General features: G+C 33.8%; 1 protein-coding gene across 2 annotated transcripts in view; it reads left to right on the top strand.

Moving 5' to 3' along the window:
* Positions 1-24,023, top strand: part of LOC128176270 (sacsin-like) — an 83,157-nt gene that overhangs the window by 42,194 nt on the left and 16,940 nt on the right. For both annotated transcript variants that reach the window (XM_052842484.1, XM_052842482.1), the window contains exon 5: positions 11,535-12,680. In XM_052842484.1, the coding sequence (XP_052698444.1) occupies positions 11,535-12,680 (1,146 nt within the window). The remainder of the gene's footprint in view (positions 1-11,534; positions 12,681-24,023) is intronic.

Consider the following 24,023-nt stretch of genomic DNA (forward strand, 5'->3'; position numbering starts at 1 on the left):
CAGAAATGAGCAAGATATGAAGCCTCAAAGTTCGCGTCTAGGAAACAAAAAAAAAAAAGAAAAATAAGAAAAATCTTAACCCGCACAATAATAGAAAGGTCTTCCGTTGGAAACGGAAGACCTTAATAACAACTAATCAATGGGCATTGGAATGTGTGATAACGTATAAACACGGGAAGCATGTGTCCTACAGTGAATCGGCTGTCCACTAGCGCGGCATCTCCTCGGCCCGTGTTATGAAAATGTACACTCAACGTGGTGGGTTTGAACTGTTAACGTTTGCAGTTTGATAACTGAATTTTATTTTCCAACAATAAAACTGTTTCATGACATAGACAAGAACACAAAGAACGCCTTGTTTTCAATGACAGCCATACTATCTAATTTTTTTTAATTACGAGAGCAAAACAGCAATACTTCGTAGGTAATAATATAGTCTTTTTTTATTTACTCCTTAATATCGTTAAAATCTGAATTCATTGTGTTTGCAGCTACATAAATAAACCCGTGTGTGCATTACAACAATGCGTATATCTTGTGTATTGGATAACGGCAGACCGCTCGCTAGTCCAGCCGCGACCTATTTTCTCGGCCGCGGCAAGGGATCGGATACGTATAATTGTTTACATACATGAAGCTCGGAATACAGCTAGCAAGATTTTAAATGCGACTCAAATACATTGCATAGAAGCAATTCTTATACACATAATATATTTCCCTAGAAAAGAATTAAACTGTTTAAACACTTTCCGAATGCCAGCTAGTACACTGTCTATGGTAGTAGGTAAAGGTATAATCTTTTTTATTTACTATTAAAATCATTAAAATCGGAAGTTTTGTGTTTGCAGCTACATAAAAAAAAAAACCATGTGTGCATTACAGCAAGACGCAAATCTTGTGTATTAGATAACGGCAGACCGCTCGCTAGTCCATTCGTGACCTATTTCCTCGGCTGCGGCAAGGGATCGGATACGTAATTGTTAACATACACAGTTCGGTATACAGCTAGATTTTAAATGCGACTCAAATGCATTGCATAGAAACAGTTCTTTAATCTATAATGTGTTTCACTAGAAAATAACTAAAATGTTTAAACACTTTCCGTGTGTAAACCGGTACCCTTATGTCAGTTATACGCACAAATACCCCGTTTATTTGCCAAAAAAAACACAAATACATGGTAACAAGTCTGGCTTTTTACACTCATATTACGCAATACCCGAACAAAATATTATTGTAACGACATTAATAAGATCATAATGAACAACTTTTGCCGCGACAGCCATATCGAAATGTTAACCGCTTTTGAGTTATAAAGTGAAAACTTTGAAGGGTTCTAGGTCCTTAATTTGAGGGGCCAGCCCCTTTTTCTAGGAGTCAACAAAAGATCTTGTAAATATAAATTTTTGTTCTTCTACATGTCTTAACAAAATATTTGTGAGAAAAAAGATAATCTAAGAAAACCAAGCAAAATCACAACGCTTTTTTCATCTCATTTTTCGAGCCCTACCGAGCTTTAGCGCCTTTTGTGCCTGAAATTTATTAATGCCTTATTACATATCTACAATCTTTTGTCTATCATTCCTGAAATTTTGAACTTAATATCTTTTATAGTTTTTGATAACTCTCTTGGACAAGCCGACACTCTGAAAATCAAGAAAACGTCGATATTTCAAAAACGGAAATGACGTCATCAACCAAAAAAAATTCCGATCAAGTTTAAACTAATGTCAATAAGATCTGCAAATTTTATTAAAATCGATCAAACAGTTTTCGAGTAATCGCTGACACAAAATCGGTAAGAAAAAAAAGGAGAAGAATGAGAAAAAAAAACCGAAGAAAAACAATAAGGTCTTCCGTTGGAAACGGAAGACCTTAATAAAAAGAAACAATAGAATAACAAGAGGTTCTTCCGTTGGAAACGGAAGACCCTAATAATAATAAAAGGAAACAATAGAATAACAAGAGGGTCTTCCGTTGGAAACGGAAGACCCTAATAAAAAGAAACAATAGAATAACAAGAGGGTCTTCCGTTGGAAACGGAAGACCCTAACTAGAGCAAAGCTCGTTGCAAAGCAACGAGTGGGTCTTCCGTTAATGTCGGAAGTAAAGCTGGAAGTTCCTGTAAGAAGCAGAGCTCTTAAACCAATAACAATGGTAACAAAAATAAAAATATGAAAAAAATCGAATTATTCCTGGTACGACTTAACAAAATACGAATAATTTTAAGTACGACTTAACAAAAACCGTTCCCATTTTAAGAACGACTTAACAAAAAAAATCCGAATGTGTTACAGTACGACTTAACAATTATTTTTGGTACGAGTTAATTTTACTTTGACATTACACTATTTTTCAAACCAAGGACGCGGAATCAAAATTTCCGGAAAAATCAATTTTTAAACCCCGAGATCTCTGTAATGCATCGTCCGATTTTAAAACGGCTTTCAGTGTTAGATTCAGCTTAATAAGCTCTACAAAACACATATACATTTTTGATTAAATCAGAAAATTCATTTTTTCGAAAAATTTGTTTTACTTCCGGTTTCGACCGGAAGTGATAGATTTTTATTTCCAGCCTTATTACAGAGGTAAATCGATCAAATCATAACCATTCAAAATTTCAAGCCTCTATCTTAAAGAGTTTTTGAGAAAAGTCCGGGACAAAATGACTTTTTGAAATTTTTAAAAATGACGTCACGTCAAAACGGAGGTGACGTTCTCTTTGAAACTTTTACATTTTTGAGGGACGCTAACTTGCAAAAATCTCTGAAAATTTCATCAAAATCGGTTTAAAACCTGTTGAGTTATGAGGCAAAAAAGGAGTCAGAAGAAAAGAAAAAGAATAATAACTAGAGCAAAGCTCGTTGCAAAGCAACGAGTGGGTCTTCCGTTAATATCGGAAGTAAAGCTGGAAGTTCCTGTATGAAGCAGAGCCCTTAAACCAATAACAAGAGTAACTAAAATAAAAAGATGAAAAAAATCAAATTATTCCTGGTACGACTTAACAAAATACGAATGATTTTACGTACGACTTAACAACAACCTTTCTGATTTCAAGAACGACTTAACAAAAAAATCCGAATGTGTTCAAGTACGACTTAGCGATTATTTTTGGTACGAGTTAATTTTACTTTGAACATTACGCTATTTTTTAAACCAAGGACGCGGAATCAAAATTTCCGGAAAAATCAATTTTAAACCCCCGATATCTCTGTAATGCATCGTCCGATTTTCAAACGGATTTCAGATTCGTGTTCAGCATAACAAACTCTACAAACCTCGTAAACATTTTAAATTAAAACGAAAAATTCGAAAATTTTAAAACACTTCCGGTTTAGACCGGAAGTGACGGAAACTAATTTCCAGTCTTATGTCCAAATAAAAACGATCATTGCTTCAACACAGAAAATTCCAAGTCTTTATCTTGAAGCATTTTTGAAAAACGCCCTGGACAAAATCACTTTTTTAAAATTTAAAAATTGACGTAACGTAAAAACGGAAGTGACGTTGTAGTTAAAAATTTAACACCTTTAAGGGACAGTGATACTCCATAATCCCTGAAAATTTCATGTGAATCCGTTGAAAACTTTTTGAGATATTAAGCTTTAAAAAAGTCAGAAAAATAAAGAAAAAGAATAATAATAATAACTAGAGCAAAGCTCGTTGCAAAGCAACGAGTGGGTCTTCCTTTAATGTCGGAAGTAAAGCTGGAAGTTCCTGTAAGATGCAGAGCTCTTAAACCAATAACAAGAGTAACTAAAATAAATAATATGAAAAAATCGAATTATTCCTGGTACGACTTAACAAAATACGAATGATTTTAAGTACGACTTAACAACAACCTTTCCGATTTTAAGAACGACTTAACAAAAAAATCCGAATGTGTTCAAGTACGACTTAGCAATTATTCTTGGTACGAGTTAATTTTACTTTGAACATTACGCTATTTTTTAAACCAAGGACGCGGAATCAAATTTTCCGGAAAAATCAATTTTTAAACCCCGATATCTCTGTAATGCATCGTCTGATTTTCAAACGGATTTCAGTTTCGTATTCAGCATAACCAACTTTACAAACCTCGTAAACATTTGAAATTCATATGAAAAATTCGAAAATTCAAAATTTTTAAAACACTTCCGGTTTGGACCGGAAGTAACGGAAACTAAATTCCAGCCTTATGTCCAAATAAAAACGATCAATGCTTCAACACAGAAAATTTCAAGTCTCTATCTTCAAGCGTTTTCGAAAAACGCCCTGGACAAAATCACTTTTTTAAAATTTAAAAATTGACGTAACGTAAAAACGGAAGTGACGTTGTAATTCAAAATTTAACATCTTAAAGGGACAGTGACGTTCCATAATCCCTGAAAGTTTCATGTAAATCCGTTGAAAACTTTTTGAGATATTAAGCTTTAAAAAAGTCAGAAAAATAAAGAAAAAGAATAATAATAACTAGAGCAAAGCTCGTTGCAAAGCAACGAGTGGGTCTTCCGTTAATATCGGAAGTAAAGCTGGAAGTTCCTGTATGAAGCAGACCTTTAAACTAATAACAAGAGTAACAAAATAAAAAGATGAAAAAATCTAATTATTCCTGGTACGACTTAACCAAATCCGAATGATTTTAAGTACGACTTAACAAAAACCTTTCTGATTTCAAGAACGAATTAACAAAAAAAATCCCGAATGTGTTCAAGTACGACTTAGCGATTATTTTTGGTACGAGTTAATTTTACTTTGAACATTACGCTATTTTTTAAACCAAGGACGCGGAATCAAAATTTCCGGAAAAATCAATTTTTAATCCCCGATATCTCTGTAATGCATCGTCCGATTTTCAAACGGATTTCAGATTCGTGTTCAGCATAACAAACTCTACAAAACTCGTAAGTATTTTAAATTAAAACGAAAAATTCGAAAATTCGAAAATTTTAAAATACTTCCAGTTTGCACCGGAAGTGACGGAAACTAAATTCCAGCCTTATGTCCAAATAAAAACGATCAATGCTTCAACACAGAAAATTCCAAGTCTCTATCTTAAAGCGTTTTTGAAAAACGCCCTGGACAAAATCACTTTTTTTAAATTTAAAAATTGACGTAACGTAAAAACGGAAGTAACGTTGTGGTTAAAAATTTAACATCTTTAAGGGACGATGATGTTTCATAATCCCTGAAAGTTTCATGTAAATCCGTTAAAAACTTTTTGAGATATTAAGCTTTAAAAAAGTCAGAAAAATAAAGAAAAAGAATAATAATAATAATAATAACTAGAGCAAAGCTCGTTGCAAAGCAACGAGTGGGTCTTCCGTTAATGTCGGAAGTAAAGCTAGAAGTTCCTGTAAGAAGCAGAGCTCTTAAACCAATAACAAGAGTACCTTAAATAAAAAGATGAAAAAATCGAATTATTCCTGGTACGACTTAACAAAATCCGAATAATTTTACCTACGACTTAACAAAAACCTTTCCGATTTCAAGAACGACTTAACAAAAAAAATCCGAATGTGTTACAGTACGACTTAACAATTAATTTTTAGGTACAAGTTAATTTAACCAAGAACTTGATACTAATTTCTTAACCAAAAACGCGGAATCAAAATTTCCGGAAAAATCAATTTTTAAACCCCGATATCTCTGTAATGCATCGTCCGATTTTTAAAAGGCTTTCAGTGTTAGATTCAGTTTAATAAGCTCTACAAAACACATATTCATTTTTGATTTGATCAGAAAATTCATTTTTTCGAAAATTTTGTTTCACTTCCAGTTTCGACCGGAAGTGACAAATTGTCATTTCCAGCCTTATTACAGAGGTAAATCGACCAAATCATAACCATTGACAATTTCAAGCCTCTATCTTAAAGCGTTTTTGAGAAACGCCGCGGACAAAATGACTTTTTTAAAGTTTAAAAATGACGTTACGTCAAAACGGAAGTGACGATGTCTAGTAAACTTTTACATTTTTGAGCTATAATAGTTTCACATTATCTCTCAAAGTTTCATCAAAATCGGTTGGAAACTTTTTGAGTTATAAAGCCGAGAAGGAGTCAGAAAAAAAAAGAAAAAGTATAATAATAAAAAGAAACCGAAGAATAACAAAAGGGTCTTCCGTTGAAAACGGAAGACCCTAATAAAAAGAAACAATAGAAGAACAAGAGGGTCTTCCGTTGGAAACGGAAGACCCTAATAATAATAAAAAGAAACAATAGAATAACAAGAGGGTCTTCCGTTTCCAACGGAAGACCCTAATAATAACTAGAGCAAAGCTCGTTGCAAAGCAACGAGTGGGTCTTCCGTTAATGTCGAAAGTAAAGCTGGAAGTTCCTGTAAGAAGCAGAGCTCTCAAACCAATAACAAGAGTAACTAAAAAAAAAAAGATAAAAATAATCGAAGTATTCCTGGTACGACTTAACAAAATACGAATGATTTTAAGTACGACTTAACAAAAACCTTTCCGATTTCAAGAACGACTTAACCGAAAAAAATCCGAATGTGTTCAAGTACGACTTAACAATTATTTTTGGTACGAGTTAATTTTACTTTGAACATTACGCTATTTTTTAAACCAAGGACGCGGAATGAAAATTTCCGGAAAAATCAATATTTAAACCCCAATAACTTTGTAATGCATCGTCCGATTTTCAAACGGATTTCAGTTTTGAACTCAGCATGGAAATTACTGTAAGATGCGTACGTAAAAATTTTAAAATTGAGAAACATGAAAATTCAAAAAAATTGGTTTTGCTTCCGGTTTCGACCGGAAGTGTCCGAATTGAGTTTCCAGCCTTATGTCATAAGTAAAACGGTAGTTCTACCTACTCTGTAAATCTCATAGCTTTATCTTAAATCGAAAATGAGAAAAGCTCCGGACAAAATCACTTTTTAAAACGTGAAAAACGTCAATATCTGACGAATTTGATGACGTCATCAAATACTTTTTTCATATCATAGAGATCTTTTAGATATACATTAAACCTGTAAATTTCTAAACACTCGATGCAAGCGTTTTTGAAATATTCGAGTTGGAAAAAAAATAAAAAGAATAATAAGAATAAGAATAAGAAAAAAAAGAAACCGTAGAAAAACAAAAGGGTCTTCCGTTGGAAAACGGAAGACCCTAATAAAAAGAAACCGAAGAATAACAAGAGGGTCTTCCGTTGGAAACGGAAGACCCTAAAAAGAAACCGAAGAATAACAAGAGGATCTTCCGTTGAAAACGGAAGACCCTAATAAAAAGAAACCGAAGAATAACAAGAGGGTCTTCCGTTGAAAACGGAAGACCCTAAAAAGGATTGTGTAATTGGAATTTATAGCCTTGTGCAGTATTTTGGCAGCATAAATCGGCTGTTCCAATGGCTCTTCCATTAATTACGCATAACTCGTAGAATGAGGCAGAGCTTTTGAAATCTAAAACAGAATTGTGAAAAGGGAATGGAATTCGAAGTAAATATTGTTTATATAAGCATTGAATCATTAGTTTTTGAAAGATATGTGATCTCTTATTGCAATGCTGTGTACAAACAAATTTTAATAACACGTTAGTGCTCGTTATTTAATTTGTATGCACACACTGTTGCAGTCATGAGATTAACATCTTTCAAAAAATAATGATTCAATGCTTAAATATGCTTTACATTAATCATACATGTATAATATGTACTGTTTAAGTCTAATACCATGACAGCATATGAATAATTATACCCTCAGCAAACAAAGTTTTGGGGGTTATACAGGGGTGTGCAATTACAAAATTTGGCCACTAGCCCAGGGGCTAGTGGGAGTACCAAAGTTACTAGCCCAAGATTCAAAGTTACTAGCCAGACTATTTCGGACATGTCAACATTTCATTTTATAAAAAACCCTGTATGATACTAGTATATAATTATTAATATACGAAATATTTTTTACTTGCATGTTTTCTGTGGTAGACTAGTTCAAAAATATTCAACTTCATTGATCTCTCACATTTTAGCTACAAAATTGGTTTGGGTACCGTTTATATAATAAAACCCAAACGTAACATTGTGAATGTGAACAGACTCTATAAAATCACTGCAACTATCTATGTGTGCATGCATTCTATCCTGTTTAATTTCCATTTACAAAATACAACTATGCAATTAATTAAGTAATGGTAAATTTTAATTTAAAATAATGGAAAATGCACAAATAATAATATGCAAAATATGAATTTTTTTTTAATTCACCAAGCAGGTCACTTTAAAATGTGTTCATGAGAATAGTTAGTGCAGAAATTTATAATATCTTTGTAATGAATCTCTCTCTCTCTCTCTCTCTCTCTCTCTCTCTCTGTAAAAAAAAAATTATATTTAAAAAAGCCAATGAATACATATTAAAGAAAAAGGAATCATTTTACAGTGATGTCACTTGAAACAGCTGCACAGGTAACTACGGAAGCCATGTGCAGTGAGGCGTGACTATCTCGTCTGGCCACTGGTGAGGTCAACACTGTCGGTAAAACTTCAAAGTGTGAAACTTACAGCAGAGTGTTTTTCTCAGAAGAATGTAGCACGAGAAAAAAATGCTTCAGAAATTTTTAGGCTATCATGACTTAAAAGGAGCAGATATCATGCCTCTGTGATAACAATGACGATACACTTTTCCTACTAGGACACTGCAAATTTACCGGCATATTTTGCCAACTCTGGTTATGATTTACTAGCCCGACGGGCTACCACAGTTAATGTTTTTGCTAGCCCGACCTCTAAAATCGGTAGCCCCGGGCGTCGGGCGATGGTAATTGCACACCCCTGCCGGGTATATAGGAATCAGCTTGTCCGTATGTCTGCGCGATAATGTCAGGTCCTTATCTCTCTTATGGAGTTCTGACTTCACACCAAGGTTGCTTATGACTTGAGGTTGTGACATGATTTTGGCCCAAGGTCATTTGAGCAAGTTCAAGGTCATTGGAAGAAAAAGTGAAAAAATTTGTGTTCTGACTTCACACCAAGGTTGCTTATGACTTGAGGGTGTGACATGATTTTGGCCCAAGGTCATTTGAGCAAGTTCAAGGTCATTGGAAGAAAAAGTGAAAAAATTTGTGTTCTGACTTCACACCAAGGTTGCTTATGACTTGAGGGTGTGACATGATTTTGGCCCAAGGTCATTTGAGCAAGTTCAAGGTCATTGGAAGAAAAAGTGCAAAATTTGTGTCCGGTCTATATCTTTCTTTATCTTTCTTATGGAGAATCATTGACAGTTCTTACTTTACACAAAGAATGCTTATGACCTTATATTGTGTCTGGAATTTGACCCAAGATCGTTTGAGCAAGTTCAAGGTCATTGGAAGAAAAAGTTCATTGTGTCCGGTCTACACCTTTCTTATGGTGAAACATTTGATGTTCCTTCTTCAGATCAAGATTGCTCATGTCCTGAGGGTGTGTCATAAACTTACCTAGGGTCAGTTGTGCAAGTTCAAGGTCATTGTTAAAAAAATGCATAGTTTCTGTCTTGGCCAAAATCTGACCTCTAAATATACCCTAATCTGGAGCTGTGGTCATTGTGCAAGTTCAAGGTTACTGTAAGAGAAATGACTTTCCAATAGAAAAATACTGGAGTTAATTTATTTTCTAAGCAGGAAATATCATTTGTGAACTTGCTCACAGTACCTCAAGATTATTCTGCAATAATAGAATAATAACATTTTTTGGTGTTATTTTGTTCTATATAATGTGAATTCATCAATATTCATGATGAATCAATTTCTAGCTCAACTGAGCTCAGAGCTCAACTGAGCTTTTCTGATCACATTTTGTCTGTCCTCTGTTTGTCTTTCTGGCCGTAAACTTTTTACATTTTCAACATCTTCTCCAGAACCACTTGGCTAATTTCAACTAAACTTTGAATAATAAAAGTTTTGGGTGTTATTTTGTTCTATATAATGTAAATTCATCAATATTTATTATGAATCAATTTCAAGCTCAACTGAGCTGAAAGCTCAACTGAGCTGAAAGCTCAACTGAGCTTTTCTGATCACATTTTGTCTGTCCTCTGTTCGTCTTTCTGGCCGTAAACTTTTCACATTTTCAACATTTTCTCCAGAACCACTTGGCTAATTTCAACTAAACTTATTGCAAAGCACCCTTAGGCAAAGGAAATTCAAAGTTACAAAAGTTAAGAACCACACCCTTTTTTAAGGGGAGATAATTAAAAATTATTGTAAATCTTTTAGAAACTTTCAAAAATCTTCTCTTAAACATTAAATCAGTCAGGAAATCTAAAAAAAACTGAAATTTTTGTGGAAGCACCATAAGGTAGGGTATATTCAAGTTTGTTCTACTTCTGGTCCCAAGGGGTAGGGTGGGGCCACAATAGAGAGTTAAATTATTACATGGGAATGTATAGGGCCACACCAATATTATTTCTTGTTCATCCCACCCGTGGTTTTTCGACTTGGAAACATCGAGCGCAGGCTTAAGCTTGCTAAAGTACTATTTTATAGTATGATGTGTATAATTATATGAACAAAAACATATGTTAAAATCGTACTTGAGCACATCTGCGCTCAATACTTCCTAATGCAAAATATAAACATTTGTTTTCAAAAATTGTAGGGTTTAGCTCATTTAGGTGACGTCATAAATAAACAGCAAATGGGAAATCATGAAATCAGGATTAAAGTGGTAGGCATCCTCTGTATAATGATTTATGAAGATTTGATTTTAATACGATACTTTTTAGAAATTGGTTAAAACTGGGGGCAGATTTTTAAGCATACTAAATATAGTCCTTTATCTATATAAGGCCGAAACTTTTGCCTTAAAAAAATGTTTTTATAATTTAATCGCTGGCCTACACATACCTTTGTTCATTGGATGTCCGACGAACAAGAAATGATATTGCTGCAGCCTAAAGAAAAATCTTTAAAAATCTTCTTCTCATAGAAACTGAATGGGCAGAAAAGCTTAAACTTGTGTGAAAGCATCCAAAGGTAGGGTTGGGATAGATTCAAGTTTGTTCAAATCATGATCCCCAGGGGTAGGATTGGGTCACAGGGAGGGGGAGCAAATTTTTACATAGGTATAGAGAAAATTTTTTACATATCTTCTCAAAAACCATTTGCCTAGAAAGCTGTAACTTTTGTGAAACAAACCTTAAAACCTTAAATAATTTTGCCATAACCAAATTCTTTAGGAGTAGGGTATGGCCACATAGGGGATCCTATTTAACAAAGGAAATATTTTAATTCACAAAAACTGAAATGTTATGATATTGGTTTTACTTATATGCAAGCATTTTAACAAATTGCTGATTCTTTTATTATTTAGACTTTGGCCCCTCATAATCTTGAATGAATGTAATAAAAATACTGGAAAACAGCAAGCTTGTTTGGAATAATTGCATTAAGATTGCATATAGGAGGGTGCTGTAGAGTGCATAAACCTTGTCCCTTTTAGTCAGAGAGAAAAAAATAGCATTGATATTGTTTGTTATCATTTGATTTTGTACATTCATGTAATTATAGTTTTGCTACCATTATTTAAAATTTCTTTGCACTATAATAACTTCATTTCTTGCAGACCATCCAGTTATCATAAGTGGAGACCAGCTTCTAGTATTGGACCCACATCAAGATTCCTCAAAGGTCTGTCAGACCTTGAAACTGAAGAAACTTCACAAGTATAAAAAATTTAATGTAGAAGATTGTCTAAAGGCCTTCTCAGGAGTGTTTGGGTTTGATCAAAATACTATAGAAAGTGGACACTTTGAGGGAACCATATTTAGATTTCCTCTGCGCCAAGAGGAGACAAAACTCTCGGACAACATTTACGACAAATCCAAAGTGGATGACCTGTTTATGTCATTCAAGGACGAGGCCCCAGTATCATTGCTCTTTTTGAAATGCCTTGAAAGTATCACTTTACTTCGAGAAGAAAGTGAATCAAAGACAGGATACATAGGTGAAAAGATTTTTTCTGTTTGCATAGATGAGACAACCATTGAAGCAGTACGGTCTGCCAGAAAAGACATGAGATCACAGATTCAAGGTTTAGGAAATACCTTACCATCAGACCCGATAGCAAATAGTTATAACATGAAAATCTATGTGGAAGATGATGCACGCAATGCTACATGTAGATCTTGGAAGGTGATGAATTTGTTTCAAGGGGAAAACAGTATGTCCTCAACACTGCGAAAACTCTCAAAAGATGACTCTTTGTCTTACAGTCCCTATGTAGGTGTAGCTATGGATATGGATTGTCCTTCAAATTTCCAAGGCCATGTTTTCTGCTTTTTACCACTTCCATTAACAGAGAAAAGTCTTAGTGGATTGCCAATTCATGTCAATGGGTTTTTTGCCCTTAGTCAAAGCAGACGATTTGTGAAATGGCCGACTGCTGACCAGATACGCAATCATACCCACACAGATAAGTCAATTCAGTGGAACCAAGCACTCGTTATTGAGGTTTTATCAGAAGTCTATTCTAGTTTTCTGCAAGAGTTAGTCCAGGAAAGTTCAAACTATGAAGATTTGAGTGCCCATGCAACAACTGTATCACAATGCATTCCAAATACAAATGAAGTTGATGAACACTGGAGAATTCTTATCCCACCTTTGGTAGAAAAGCTGAAAAATACCAAAATCTTTTTCACCACCAACAAAGGAGGAGAGTGGATCTCCAAGGATCAGGCCGTCTTTCTGAGACCAAACAAAATTCCCTCAGGTATAGTCAATTTTATATATAGTTAACTCTAAATAAAGGCATGAATATATGTCTATGGATTTACGTAAACAATGCCGATGGCTAATAACAGACACACAGTAAGTGTTAAGGTATCCGATGTACAATTTACCAAAAAATGATGCCTGGTAAGGTATATATTAAATGTACTCGTTTGATAGGTAAGGATATGTAGTTTCTAAAAATAGATGTTTTTCCCGCCAAATCACTATGGGGAAGTAACTCTAGCTTTGCAAATCACGCATGGTAAAATACTACTTTTCTTTGACGAAAACGTGTAATCATTTATAATATTTATCAAAAAAAAATTGCCAACATATTTTATAAAAAAAAAAAGTTTTTAAATAAATTGATTGCCTTTATCAATATTTTTTTTTATTTTTGCGATTTTTTTACAATGATCATGATGACTCACGCGATTTTTAACACCCCCCCCCCCCCAAGGCAGCCGTCGCATTCATAATCCAACGCATATTCCCGTTACCTGGTAATTTTCCTGTTTTCTATTCCTTTACGATTAAGAACTTGTAATTTTAGAAATAAAAATCTAAATTGTTCAGTTTTTTTTTTCATTCAGCAAAATGTTTGCACAAAAAATATTGTTACTAATACAACGAAGTCATGAATTGCGGGTCACATCAGGTGTGTAAAGTGTAACGAACAAAGCGTGCAAGAACCATGTGAAATGTTTTATTAGAATTCATTCCAAACCTTTTACTCGTAGAAAACAATATATATGGGACATTTTCAAAATTTGTCCAAATTCCACATGCAATTTTCCGAAAAAATAATCGCAGAGTTCTAATTTTTCTAAGGTTGTATTCTAACAAGCAAATATCAGAGTTCCATAATCAATACTTGAACATTATGAATTCTGTCAACATTTTCTAAAAAATTGCATATTATGTACTTAGAGCCAACAAGTAATGTCCATGGTGTAATACTTGCTTATAAGTAGCATTAAAATTAATATTGACGAAAATTACAGGTTTGTAGAATCATAATTGTAACATCTAGATTGAAATTACTCTACTGAAAAAACCAAATTGGGTTCATAACCAAGAATAATTAAAAACACGCTGCTGTAAGAGTTTAGTATGGGATCATATGATAATCCTTTAAAATGTAACAACAAAATAAATTATTATCCGACACGAAAAAACCTGGTTTTGCCAAGAAACATTTCATTTGAATAGGACAATGTATTGTTGCAATTTAGAAAAAAAAATTGTGGAATGATTTATAACAAAATTTAGGGAAAATGTGCCGGTAACACCAAGGAATGTGACAAGGATATCTACATAACACTGAGGAAAATGAAAGTTACACAAAGGATATGTTGCGCAAAACTCCGAAAGAAATAATGAAGTTCTTCACTTTCCCTCCTCTCAACATTGCAATTATATTGACAAAAGGATGAAAATAAGAGCATTTGGATTTCAGATAAGAATTGGCAGATGTTTTTGACTTTAAACATTTAGAATATGACTAGTTACACCAAGGTCAAAAAAGTAACAACATAGACTACATGCATGTTCATTCAAAATTTGGTCGGTTATTTGAGACAGATTTTAAAGAAAAAGAATAAATGATACTGGTATTCATATTGTGTCCTTTCAAGTGTCTCATTCTAGAAGTGAAAATTACAAGTGTTAGTCCTTTGTGTGTCAAGGCTTCCCTTTTTTTAGCCGGGCTCTGCTGAAAGCAGAGTCCTGGCTATAGGCAGGCAAATCGCCAATGTTACTATAAATAGCACAAGTAAACAAAAAACCAAACAGCGTCAAGGTAAAGCTTCCGCTATACCAAATAGTTACACAAAGAGCCACGTTTTGTCAAAAGTGTTGGCATTTTGTTTCTTTTCTTTTTTTAATTTCGAATGAATTGTCTATCTTTTTTAGTTTTCTTATTAATAACGTGTTTTTAAAACATTACTATGCATTTTGGACACATACAATGCGCATGAATTTCCATGAACTACTTAGCTGCGCGCTGAAGAAATAGGGATTGAATATATAATGCTTGTTGCAAAATTCAAGGCAGCAACTGTTGAACTTTTTAACTTCTACTAGACAGACATATTTTTTGTTTATAGCCGCTTACAAAATTTGGTCGCTCTCTGATGCTTTGCCGACATTAAAAGTAAGAGAGAGAGAGAGAGAGAGAGAGAGAGAGAGAGAGAGAGAGAGAGAGAGAGAGAGAGAGAGAGAGAGAGAGAGATTTTCAGTCTTTACTACACAATATGCATAAAGACACACCAAAAGAGCCCCGCTTTCAGTACTTCAGTACTTTGATTTGTTCTTGTTTGCTTACATTCTTAACATTTGTCATTAAAACCATACAGATCTTCTTTAGCACTTCATTTCCAAGCTTTCTATTGCCACGATAGCACTTTGCAATAGCTGATCAGTTCCTTCTTTTTGTACAATAATATTCTCTTTGTGAAACGTTAGCAACTGAAGTAATGGAAGGGTCAGTGAATTTATTTTGATTTCCTCCTTCCTTCCCCTTTCTTCTTTGTTCCTTTTTTGGTCACACCTTCCTTTGCTCTCTTGGACTCATGTTCATACGTCAGAAATTCTCTTGAGTTTTTCAACTTGCAATCATTAATGTAGTTTCCTTTTTGCTTCTGGAAATATTCTGCCCTTCTTGATTATTCTTGTTTTCCTCAAGCGTCACTGTTTTGCGGCATTTGTGTATGACATATTGAAATACATTAAACGTTCTTGCGTTACCATTTTTAAACACCTTCTATAAAAATATATTGAGCAATTCTTTATTGTTCTATTTTTCCTAAGTTGTCCTATCCCACCACATTTATTATGTGTGTTTACAGAACACTACTTATACTGCATTTCTGATTTTTCTGTTTAGTTTGTCCATTAAGTAACGGCGGTTAATTTGTCCATGGTGTTACCATAGGTAAAATGCAACGATCGAGTTTAACAATGATGGAAGTTGTATTCAAAAGAGACTTCATATTTCAAATGGTCAAAATAAATATATTTTATAATTACTGAAATATTAAATGAAAATACATGATTATTTCGAAAAAATAGACATATTTCATCCTTTTAATGTCATTAGGGTTACCAAACTTGTCCTTTGTGTTACTTATATTGTTTACATACTGATTTTGTTATGTGTATGAAACATAGACATTACATCAAAACACTTACTTGATCCGCATTATACCGCTAATTTATTTTGCAAGAAGTTGATATCATTATTTTATTTTCAAATTGCAAATTTAACAGTTTGTTTTAAAACGTCCATTGAGTTACTATTTCTGTCCCTTGCATAACCAAAAATTCTAATGCATAACATTGTCAAACTTGAAGAACATTTTGTTATCAATTGTGAATATAAGAATTACTAGTCAGTTTGAAGAACAAGGAATATAAAACAGATCACTCAAAATTGTATTATTTTCAATAAATTTTTCTATAGATTGTCTATGGAGTAATCAAATGTGTCGATCCTTTGGGTTACTTTTTCTACAGTAACACAGTAGACAGTTACTCCAGGGAATTATTCAATAAAAAGGTGGAATTATGAATAAAATGACTGTGTTGTGGATATACACACAGCTCCCAGTTAATGGATATTCTGCAACAAATTTGCTTAATGCAACAAAAAAATAACATTCTGATTAATTGTTACAGTAACATAGTAACTCTCAGGACTTCAAAATTAATTACTATTGCGATCAAACTTTCTTTGAACCTCATATTGTGTCAGCGGTGTGAAACACATGTGTTCGGTGTCTGTTTATGTTTTGGCGGGGACAAGAACTAGAGAAGGAAACTCGGGCTGAAGAGTTCCGCGATTAAAGATAACTGTTACATGCTACTTTTATGTCTTGGTTACCCCAAGGACACGGCGAAAATAACACACATTTATTATTTAAAAAATCATAATTTCGCTCTTTTTCAAATACATTTTTGCTTGTTTCTAGACAGCATTTAACACAAACAAACCATCAAATGTGTTTTTGCACTGCCAATTATGTCTACTGCATCAATAATAACATTTGAATGCATACGTTTGGCGAAATCACAAGCAATTTTTCACCTCTTAGTCATGTTGGAGGTTTTATTTTTGGTATTTACATCAATTTTTAGCTCACCTGAGCTGAAAGCTCAAGTGAGCTATTCTGATCACTTTTTGTCCGTCGTCCGTCTGTCCGTCTGTCCGTCTGTCTGTCTGTCTGTAAACTTTTTACATTTTGAACTTCTTCTCTAAAACCGCTTATCCAATTTGAACCAAATTTGGCACAAAGCATCCTTATGGGAGGGCAAATATAAATTGCAGAAATAAAAGTCCGATCTGTATTCAAAGCGGAGAAAACCTTGAAACTGTAGAAAAAGGGGGGTGCATTTTTAAAAATCTTCTTCTCAAGAACTACTGATTCCAATTCAACGTAGTTTAGCATAAATTATCCTTATGGGAAGGAAAATATAAATTGCAAAAATTAAGGTCTAATTCTGTTTCAAATCTGAGTTATTACGAAAATAATAATAAAGGAAAGGCGTGTTTCAATCAGTTTAATAGCCTCGGATTCGGCATCCGGTAAAATGGGTAGACAAGACTTGGCCTGGGCAAAACAAAAGATAAGCAGTTATTAATCTGCCAATCTCATTAAAAATTTCAGGATATTTGATGGACCAGTATATTTGTATTTGCTGTAAATATTGCTGCAAAATAATGCGTATTTGGAATTGACGATTGCCGATCTGCCCCGGCTTTTATTTTGCCACGGCCCGGTTTTGCTTACCCATTTTACCAAGACTCGTATTCCATACTTCTAAAACGAGGTTCTTTGTTTAAAGCAGCCATGACATTATACGAAAAAGGGTCGATCTGACTATGATGAATTTGCTTGTTGTGCAACAGTTCGCGTATGAAGGGAAATTTTTGAAACATGAAAAATATATTGGTGCCGATTTTGTGAAGTAAATTGAGGCTAAATATTTCAATGCGTTGACAGTTTTCACACATGACGTTGATGTTAGCTTGTTCTGATTTTCGTTTCGTTTTCATTATTTATGCTTTGTAACCTGGAAACTGTCGTCTGTATTTCGTGATTTTTACGTATCAAATCAAACAGAGACTTCGGTAAATCAAACAGTTACGTTAACTGTTTACCTGCGCAAATTAAGCAAAATCTGATGTAGGAGTACTGAAATACAATTCATTCTATCGGTAATTCGGCATTATTTTTTGCGTAATGGTAGATTAATGCAATAGGTTTTTGTTGAGATGCTTGGCATTTTCTCTAGTTTATTCAGTTTAAATAGAGTTTGATATCGCTTACGGAAATATGTAGGTATATACATGTATATATATGATTCATTTCGAAAAAATAAATTGTACTATGTGTTCTTTATTTGTTATACATGTAGTGCATGTTTCTTGTGTTTAATTGTTAACAATTTCTATTTACTAACCATTCTTGAGTGTTTGCTTCGAATTATAAGCAAGATACAGAGATTTGCTAACAATTCTATATTTGTACACAGATCTTAAAAGCTAAAGATTAAATCAAAGTACTGATAGTACTGAAAAGCGCTAACCCAGCTTCTGTATGTATATAACAGATATATGTATATAGCATTTCAGCTTCTGTATACGCACTATATTTCCTCATCACTGCATGACAGTCCCTGCAATGATGTATGTAAGCCCCGTACATTAATTTCACAATAACCCGTAAATTAGATTCACAATAGCCCGTGCAGTTATGTGCATAAACCCCTGAAACTGGTTCCCTAACCAGTTTAAATGATGTATACTTTTGCTTATAGGGGGCGGTTATTCGATGCACCGGAAGTTGAAGTCTAACGACAATAAAGGGCTGAGCTATGCTTAGCGCTTTAAAAAGTAAAAAAATTGTCAATATTTATTACGAAAATTTTCAAAATCTGTTCTTCGCGGGCATGTTAAGGCTTCCCGATGCGATATGTAGAAAGTCACTTGTCTGTACTTCATACGATATGACGTCATAATTAACTTTGACGTCACGATCTGCATTCCTGTCGATAGTTCTCAGGGAATGTATCTTAACGTTAAAAGTGAATTATATCAAACCAGTATAATACCGCATGTTTCCTTTATATAGATGCTGCAGTTAATTCTAGACGTACAGAATTCATTCATATTAAAAACCAGTATCAAATAATCGGCAGTTTTAAAGCTTCGTTTTAAGTAAAAGACTATTTATAAACTAGTGGTTTGGAGACTCTCCCTGCTACGTGTAAACAACTGAATGAAGAAATTTTAATGCATGTAAAACCAGCTTGGCGCAGGTGAAAGATCAACACAATTTTAGAATATTTTACGTAAAATTGGTAGAGAATATAAGTACCAATGTGAATCGTGCTGCGGAAACCTACGGATTTACCCCAATTCTTTGTAAATCGCTTTTGATTAGTAAAAATGTGCATTATTTTGATGATTTTGTGGAATGTTTCAACAATATCTTCTATAAACGAAATATCTATTTCTTTCCCAAGCAAGAACTTCAAAGTTTATGACTTAACAAAGGATTTTTCTGAAAAATATGTATGATTTAATGTCATTAATCACCTGCGCCGATGCGTTTTAACTAGATCATTTGCAATATTAGGATTCGCCTGTCACGTGATTACGAAGTACATGTGACGTCACAAAAATGCATCAAATATAATGTTTAACATCGATGTCAATAAATGTAACATAGATTTAAAGAAATACTCCCGGTAAAATTATTTTTGCCATGATTCAAATAATATCGTTTTCCAGCCGTATTTTAGCATCGGGACGCCTTAACAATGCTGCGTTCCAGAAACCAACTTACTGAATTGTAAACTTAACCTTTTTAGCTCACCTGAGAATGGGGCCACAATTGGGGGTCGAAGTTTAACAAATGAATATATAGAGTAAATCTTTAGAAATCCTCTTCTCAGAAACTAATCGGCCAGGAAAGCTGAAACTTGTGTGGAAGCATCCTCAGGTAGTGTAGATTCAAAGATGTGAAAATCATGACCCCTGGGGATAGGGTGGGGCCACAATGGAGGGTCGAAGTTTAACATATGAATATAAAAAGTAAATCTTTAAAAATCTTCTTCTCAGAAACTAATCAGCCAGGAAAGCTGACACTTGTGTGGATGCATCATTATGTAGTGTAAATTCAAAGTTGTAAAAATCATGACCCCCAGGGGTAGGGTTGGGCCACAATGGGGGATCGAAGTTTAACATAGGAATATATACAGTAAATCTTTAAAAATCTTCTACTCAGTAACTAATTCGAAGGCAAAGCTGGAACTTGTGTGGAAGCATCCTCAGGTAGTGAAGATTCAAAGTTGTGAAAATCATGACCCCTGGGGGTAGGTTGGGGCCACAATGGGGGATTGAAGTTAAACATATGATTATATACAGTAAATCTTTAAAAATCTTCTTCTCAGAAACTAATTAGCCAGGAAAGCTAAAACTTGTGTGGAAGCATCCTCAGTTAGTGTAGATTCAAATTTGTGAAAAGCATGACCCCTGGAGGTAGGTTTGGGCCACAATAGGAGGTCGATGTTTTACATAGGAATAAACAGAGTCATCTTTAAAAATCTTCTTCTCAGAAACTAATCAGCCAGGAAAGCTGGAACTTGTGTGAAAGCATCCTCAGGTAGTGTAGATTCAAAGTTGTGAAAATAATAATCCCCAGGGGTAGGGTGGGGCCACAATGGGGGGGGGGGTCAAAGTTTAACAAAGGAATTTATAGGGTAAATCTTTAGAAATCTTCTCAGAAACTAATCAGCCAGATGATTCTTTATAATTGTTAAGACTTTGGCCCCAGGACAATGTTTTGGCCTCACGAGAAGGTTGAGAGTTTACTGTACGTTTATATCCCATATATAAACTATTGTTAGGGATCTTTTTGAGAACTGCAATACGTAACACATGATATGACTATAAAATCATCCTTTTAGAAAAGGGACTAATGATTATAAACATAAGAATATCCAGGGGAAAATGGATTTTATTTATACAGGATTTACATGAATTATTGTATATTGTCTAGATAGTTTGTATTATGACTCCATTGAGCTGATTTTATCATACCGGTGAGCGATGTGGCCCATGGGCCTCTTGTTAATCACACTTTCATGTCTTTTCTCATTTCTTGATTGTTGTTAAATACCCTAGCTCAAAAAAGTACTATTTTTATTGCAATATTTACCAGAAATCCCGAGATAACATTAATTTGGACAAATTTTGAAAATGACTCATATTGTATTATCTTTTACTCATTATCCTTTTTTAACAAATAAATTAAGTCAGTTTTATTAAAATGGAGACTGTCGATAAAGTCTGAATACGATGTTTCCGTATCGATACAATTGTGGAATGCACAATACATCAACATGCTTTACACAGTTATAACAAAATATGAATCAACCATAAATGAAGCTGTGATGTTGTAATAAGCATGCATTTTTTACACGATAAGATTGTGTACAAATACCACGCATAACGTGCATCGGACATCGGCTATCTGGCTGAACCTGTCAATCAAATTTCAAGGATTTGATTTCATTGGATGGTGACGCGCCTCTTGATGTTTTATGTAAACAGCAAAATGAAACGAATTGACTTTAAAGCAGTCAGAATCAGTATCTAATAGTATTATTTGAATGATATAAAATCCAGCGATTTGAACAAGAGTGAAAAATGTACCGTTCATGCACATACATGTAATGTGAAATGCGAGAGAAGAAAATTGTTTGGAATCCCGATGAAAAAAGAAATCAATGATTAGAAAGTTCATTATTTGACTCTTGTTAACTTGATTCACGGAAAATAACAAGGATATGTTTTAACACAATAATTACAATAAACGTGTACAAGCATTTCAACCACGAAATCCGTATGCATGGTACTTATTAAAAATAGTTATTAGCAAATACGCCGTTATACAAATGTTAGGTCCAAAACACTCTGTATGTATAATGAAATTAGGTATACAAAAAATTGAACAAATTGAATAGGGCCATATTAGGACTACCCCAATTCAAGTTATGCACAGTCAAAATATCTACGAAATCAATGATTAAAACGACCTACTTAGTATTTTTCAACGAAATACGTGACTTTTGCACTGCAACTTTTACTCTATAAATAAGGATTTTTTTCTTCACGTTATTGCAAGAGCGCCGCGGGAAAAAAAAATAACGTTATACAACGGCAAATGACGTAAAGCTGCTACAACGTCACAATCAGCGTAAGGGGGAAAAGTTAAATTAACTCGTTTTAAAATTAAGAAAAAAAAATATTGCTTGACTTTATGCATCAATTGTTTATTCTTTATTGTTTATTATGTCAAATCAAAAAAAATGCGACTTTTTGAAAATTTATTTCAAGCTCCGTAAACTACCGAGCTCATCCCGGAAAATCCCGAGCTCTCTGGCTCAATTGTACATCGGATACCTTAATTATTATCGTGAGTTGTTTTGACAAACCGAAGGTTTAAATCAGTATTAGTGTGATGGCCTCCAATAAGAAAAGGTCTTCATTGGGGCCAGCGGAATCAAAACCAACAAAAAGAAAACGATATTTTTGTACCTATCAACATATCTGGGAAAATGAATTCCCATGGGTAAAAGAAAGTAATCAAGTACAAAACGAGGCTTCTTGTACGTGTTCTATGCAATGCACATTTAAATATTGGATTTTGTGCCCAAAATGATCTGAGTAATCATTCAAAAATGCTAAGTCATGTATAATTTGCTTTTTAATACACAAAAGTCTTCCAAGTCTTTTACAACTTTGAAATTCATGCCATCATTTACAGAGTTCAAAAGCAAGGTTAATGTAGCAGAAACTCTTTTTGCATTTTTTTTAGCTGAACACAACCTACCATTTTCTGTGTCAAATCACTGTGTCAGATCACTTTACAAAATTCAAAATCAGCAACTGTTAGTTAAAATGCTTCTTTGCAATAAAGAATTACACATAAGTATTAACAAATATTTCTATTTTAAATACCTATGAAATGCATGGTAAATATGTTGTGAATGTCGATAAGTGCTATGACCAGATTTTTCACTTTCCAAATTGGTCATGACCAGATTTCACATGTCGGAGGTTGGCAAGTATGGTCACGGTTTTGGTCAGTTGAGCTTGAGGCTGAACAGTACTCATTAACGGCATTGTCCGCCTTATTTCTCTGTCATTGCCCTTATCCTGACAACTTCTATATAAGCCACAGTCCTCTCAACAGTTTCAAGTACTTCACTCTAGATGTTTCACTTGTGTGGACGTATATCTTAACGTTCCTATGCTACATGTACTTGGTGGCAATGAAATTATAAAACTTTTTTGCACTTTTTTCAAGCCAGGAGAAAACTAACATCAGAGAGACGTATGTTAATGCATTACATGAATTTACAAACAAAATTGCACATGCATGAAACATGAATAAATGCACAAAATCAAAGGAACATATATGATGGCAACAAGTTTCAGGTGTGTAATCGGGTGTGGCAAAGGGAATATTTTATATACCTATCTATGCATGCATGCATGAACGGTGTTTAGCTTTAAGGTTCAAGGTAACTTTGTCCAGCATCACTACCTAACACTGTTGTTGTTTTGTTTTAAACCATCAAGCCAATTTCAACTTGGCACAGAAATGATATGACCAAATATCAAGGAAATACAACATAAAATAAATGAATAAATTGTAAAGATGAATAGTACAACAAAACTTTGAAACTTTTTAAAGTGTGGCTGAGATTTTCATTATATATATCTTCCTTTGACATTAATATCCATGATATTCAAGGTGTTTCTTTCGGAAATACCAAAAGTTCAAAATTTGAAAAGGTTCAGTCAAGAAATTCATTGCTGGTTGGTCAATAAATGCGCGCATGATTATCTTTCATCATTTCTAAATTTACTTACTAGGTTGATTATCTTATTATTGATATCTTTGGGCACTTGCATTTTGCAGAGTTATTAAATCAGATTTAAAAAAAAAAAAAAATCAAAATTTAAGATATTATTCATTAAATTCTTCTTTGTTTTATATTTTAAAATAATATGTGAACAAAAATGGCCATAGTAATTAATTAAGCCTCATCCTTGCTTTTTTTAACAACCTTTTGATATGTAAACAGTGTGACCGTTGGACCGAGCACAGATTTAACACAGTGCAGTTTGATTTTGTAGAACAAAATGTATTTGAAACATACACAGTAGGATCCACCTGGTTGCCTACTCAAATCTTTAGCCAAAGTTAAACTAAAAGTTGCGTGCTCAGTCTACATTATGACGTCATGTTTCATACAAAAAACA

Source organism: Crassostrea angulata, chromosome 3 (assembly GCF_025612915.1).
Source record: "Crassostrea angulata isolate pt1a10 chromosome 3, ASM2561291v2, whole genome shotgun sequence".
NCBI lineage: Eukaryota > Metazoa > Mollusca > Bivalvia > Ostreida > Ostreidae > Magallana > Magallana angulata.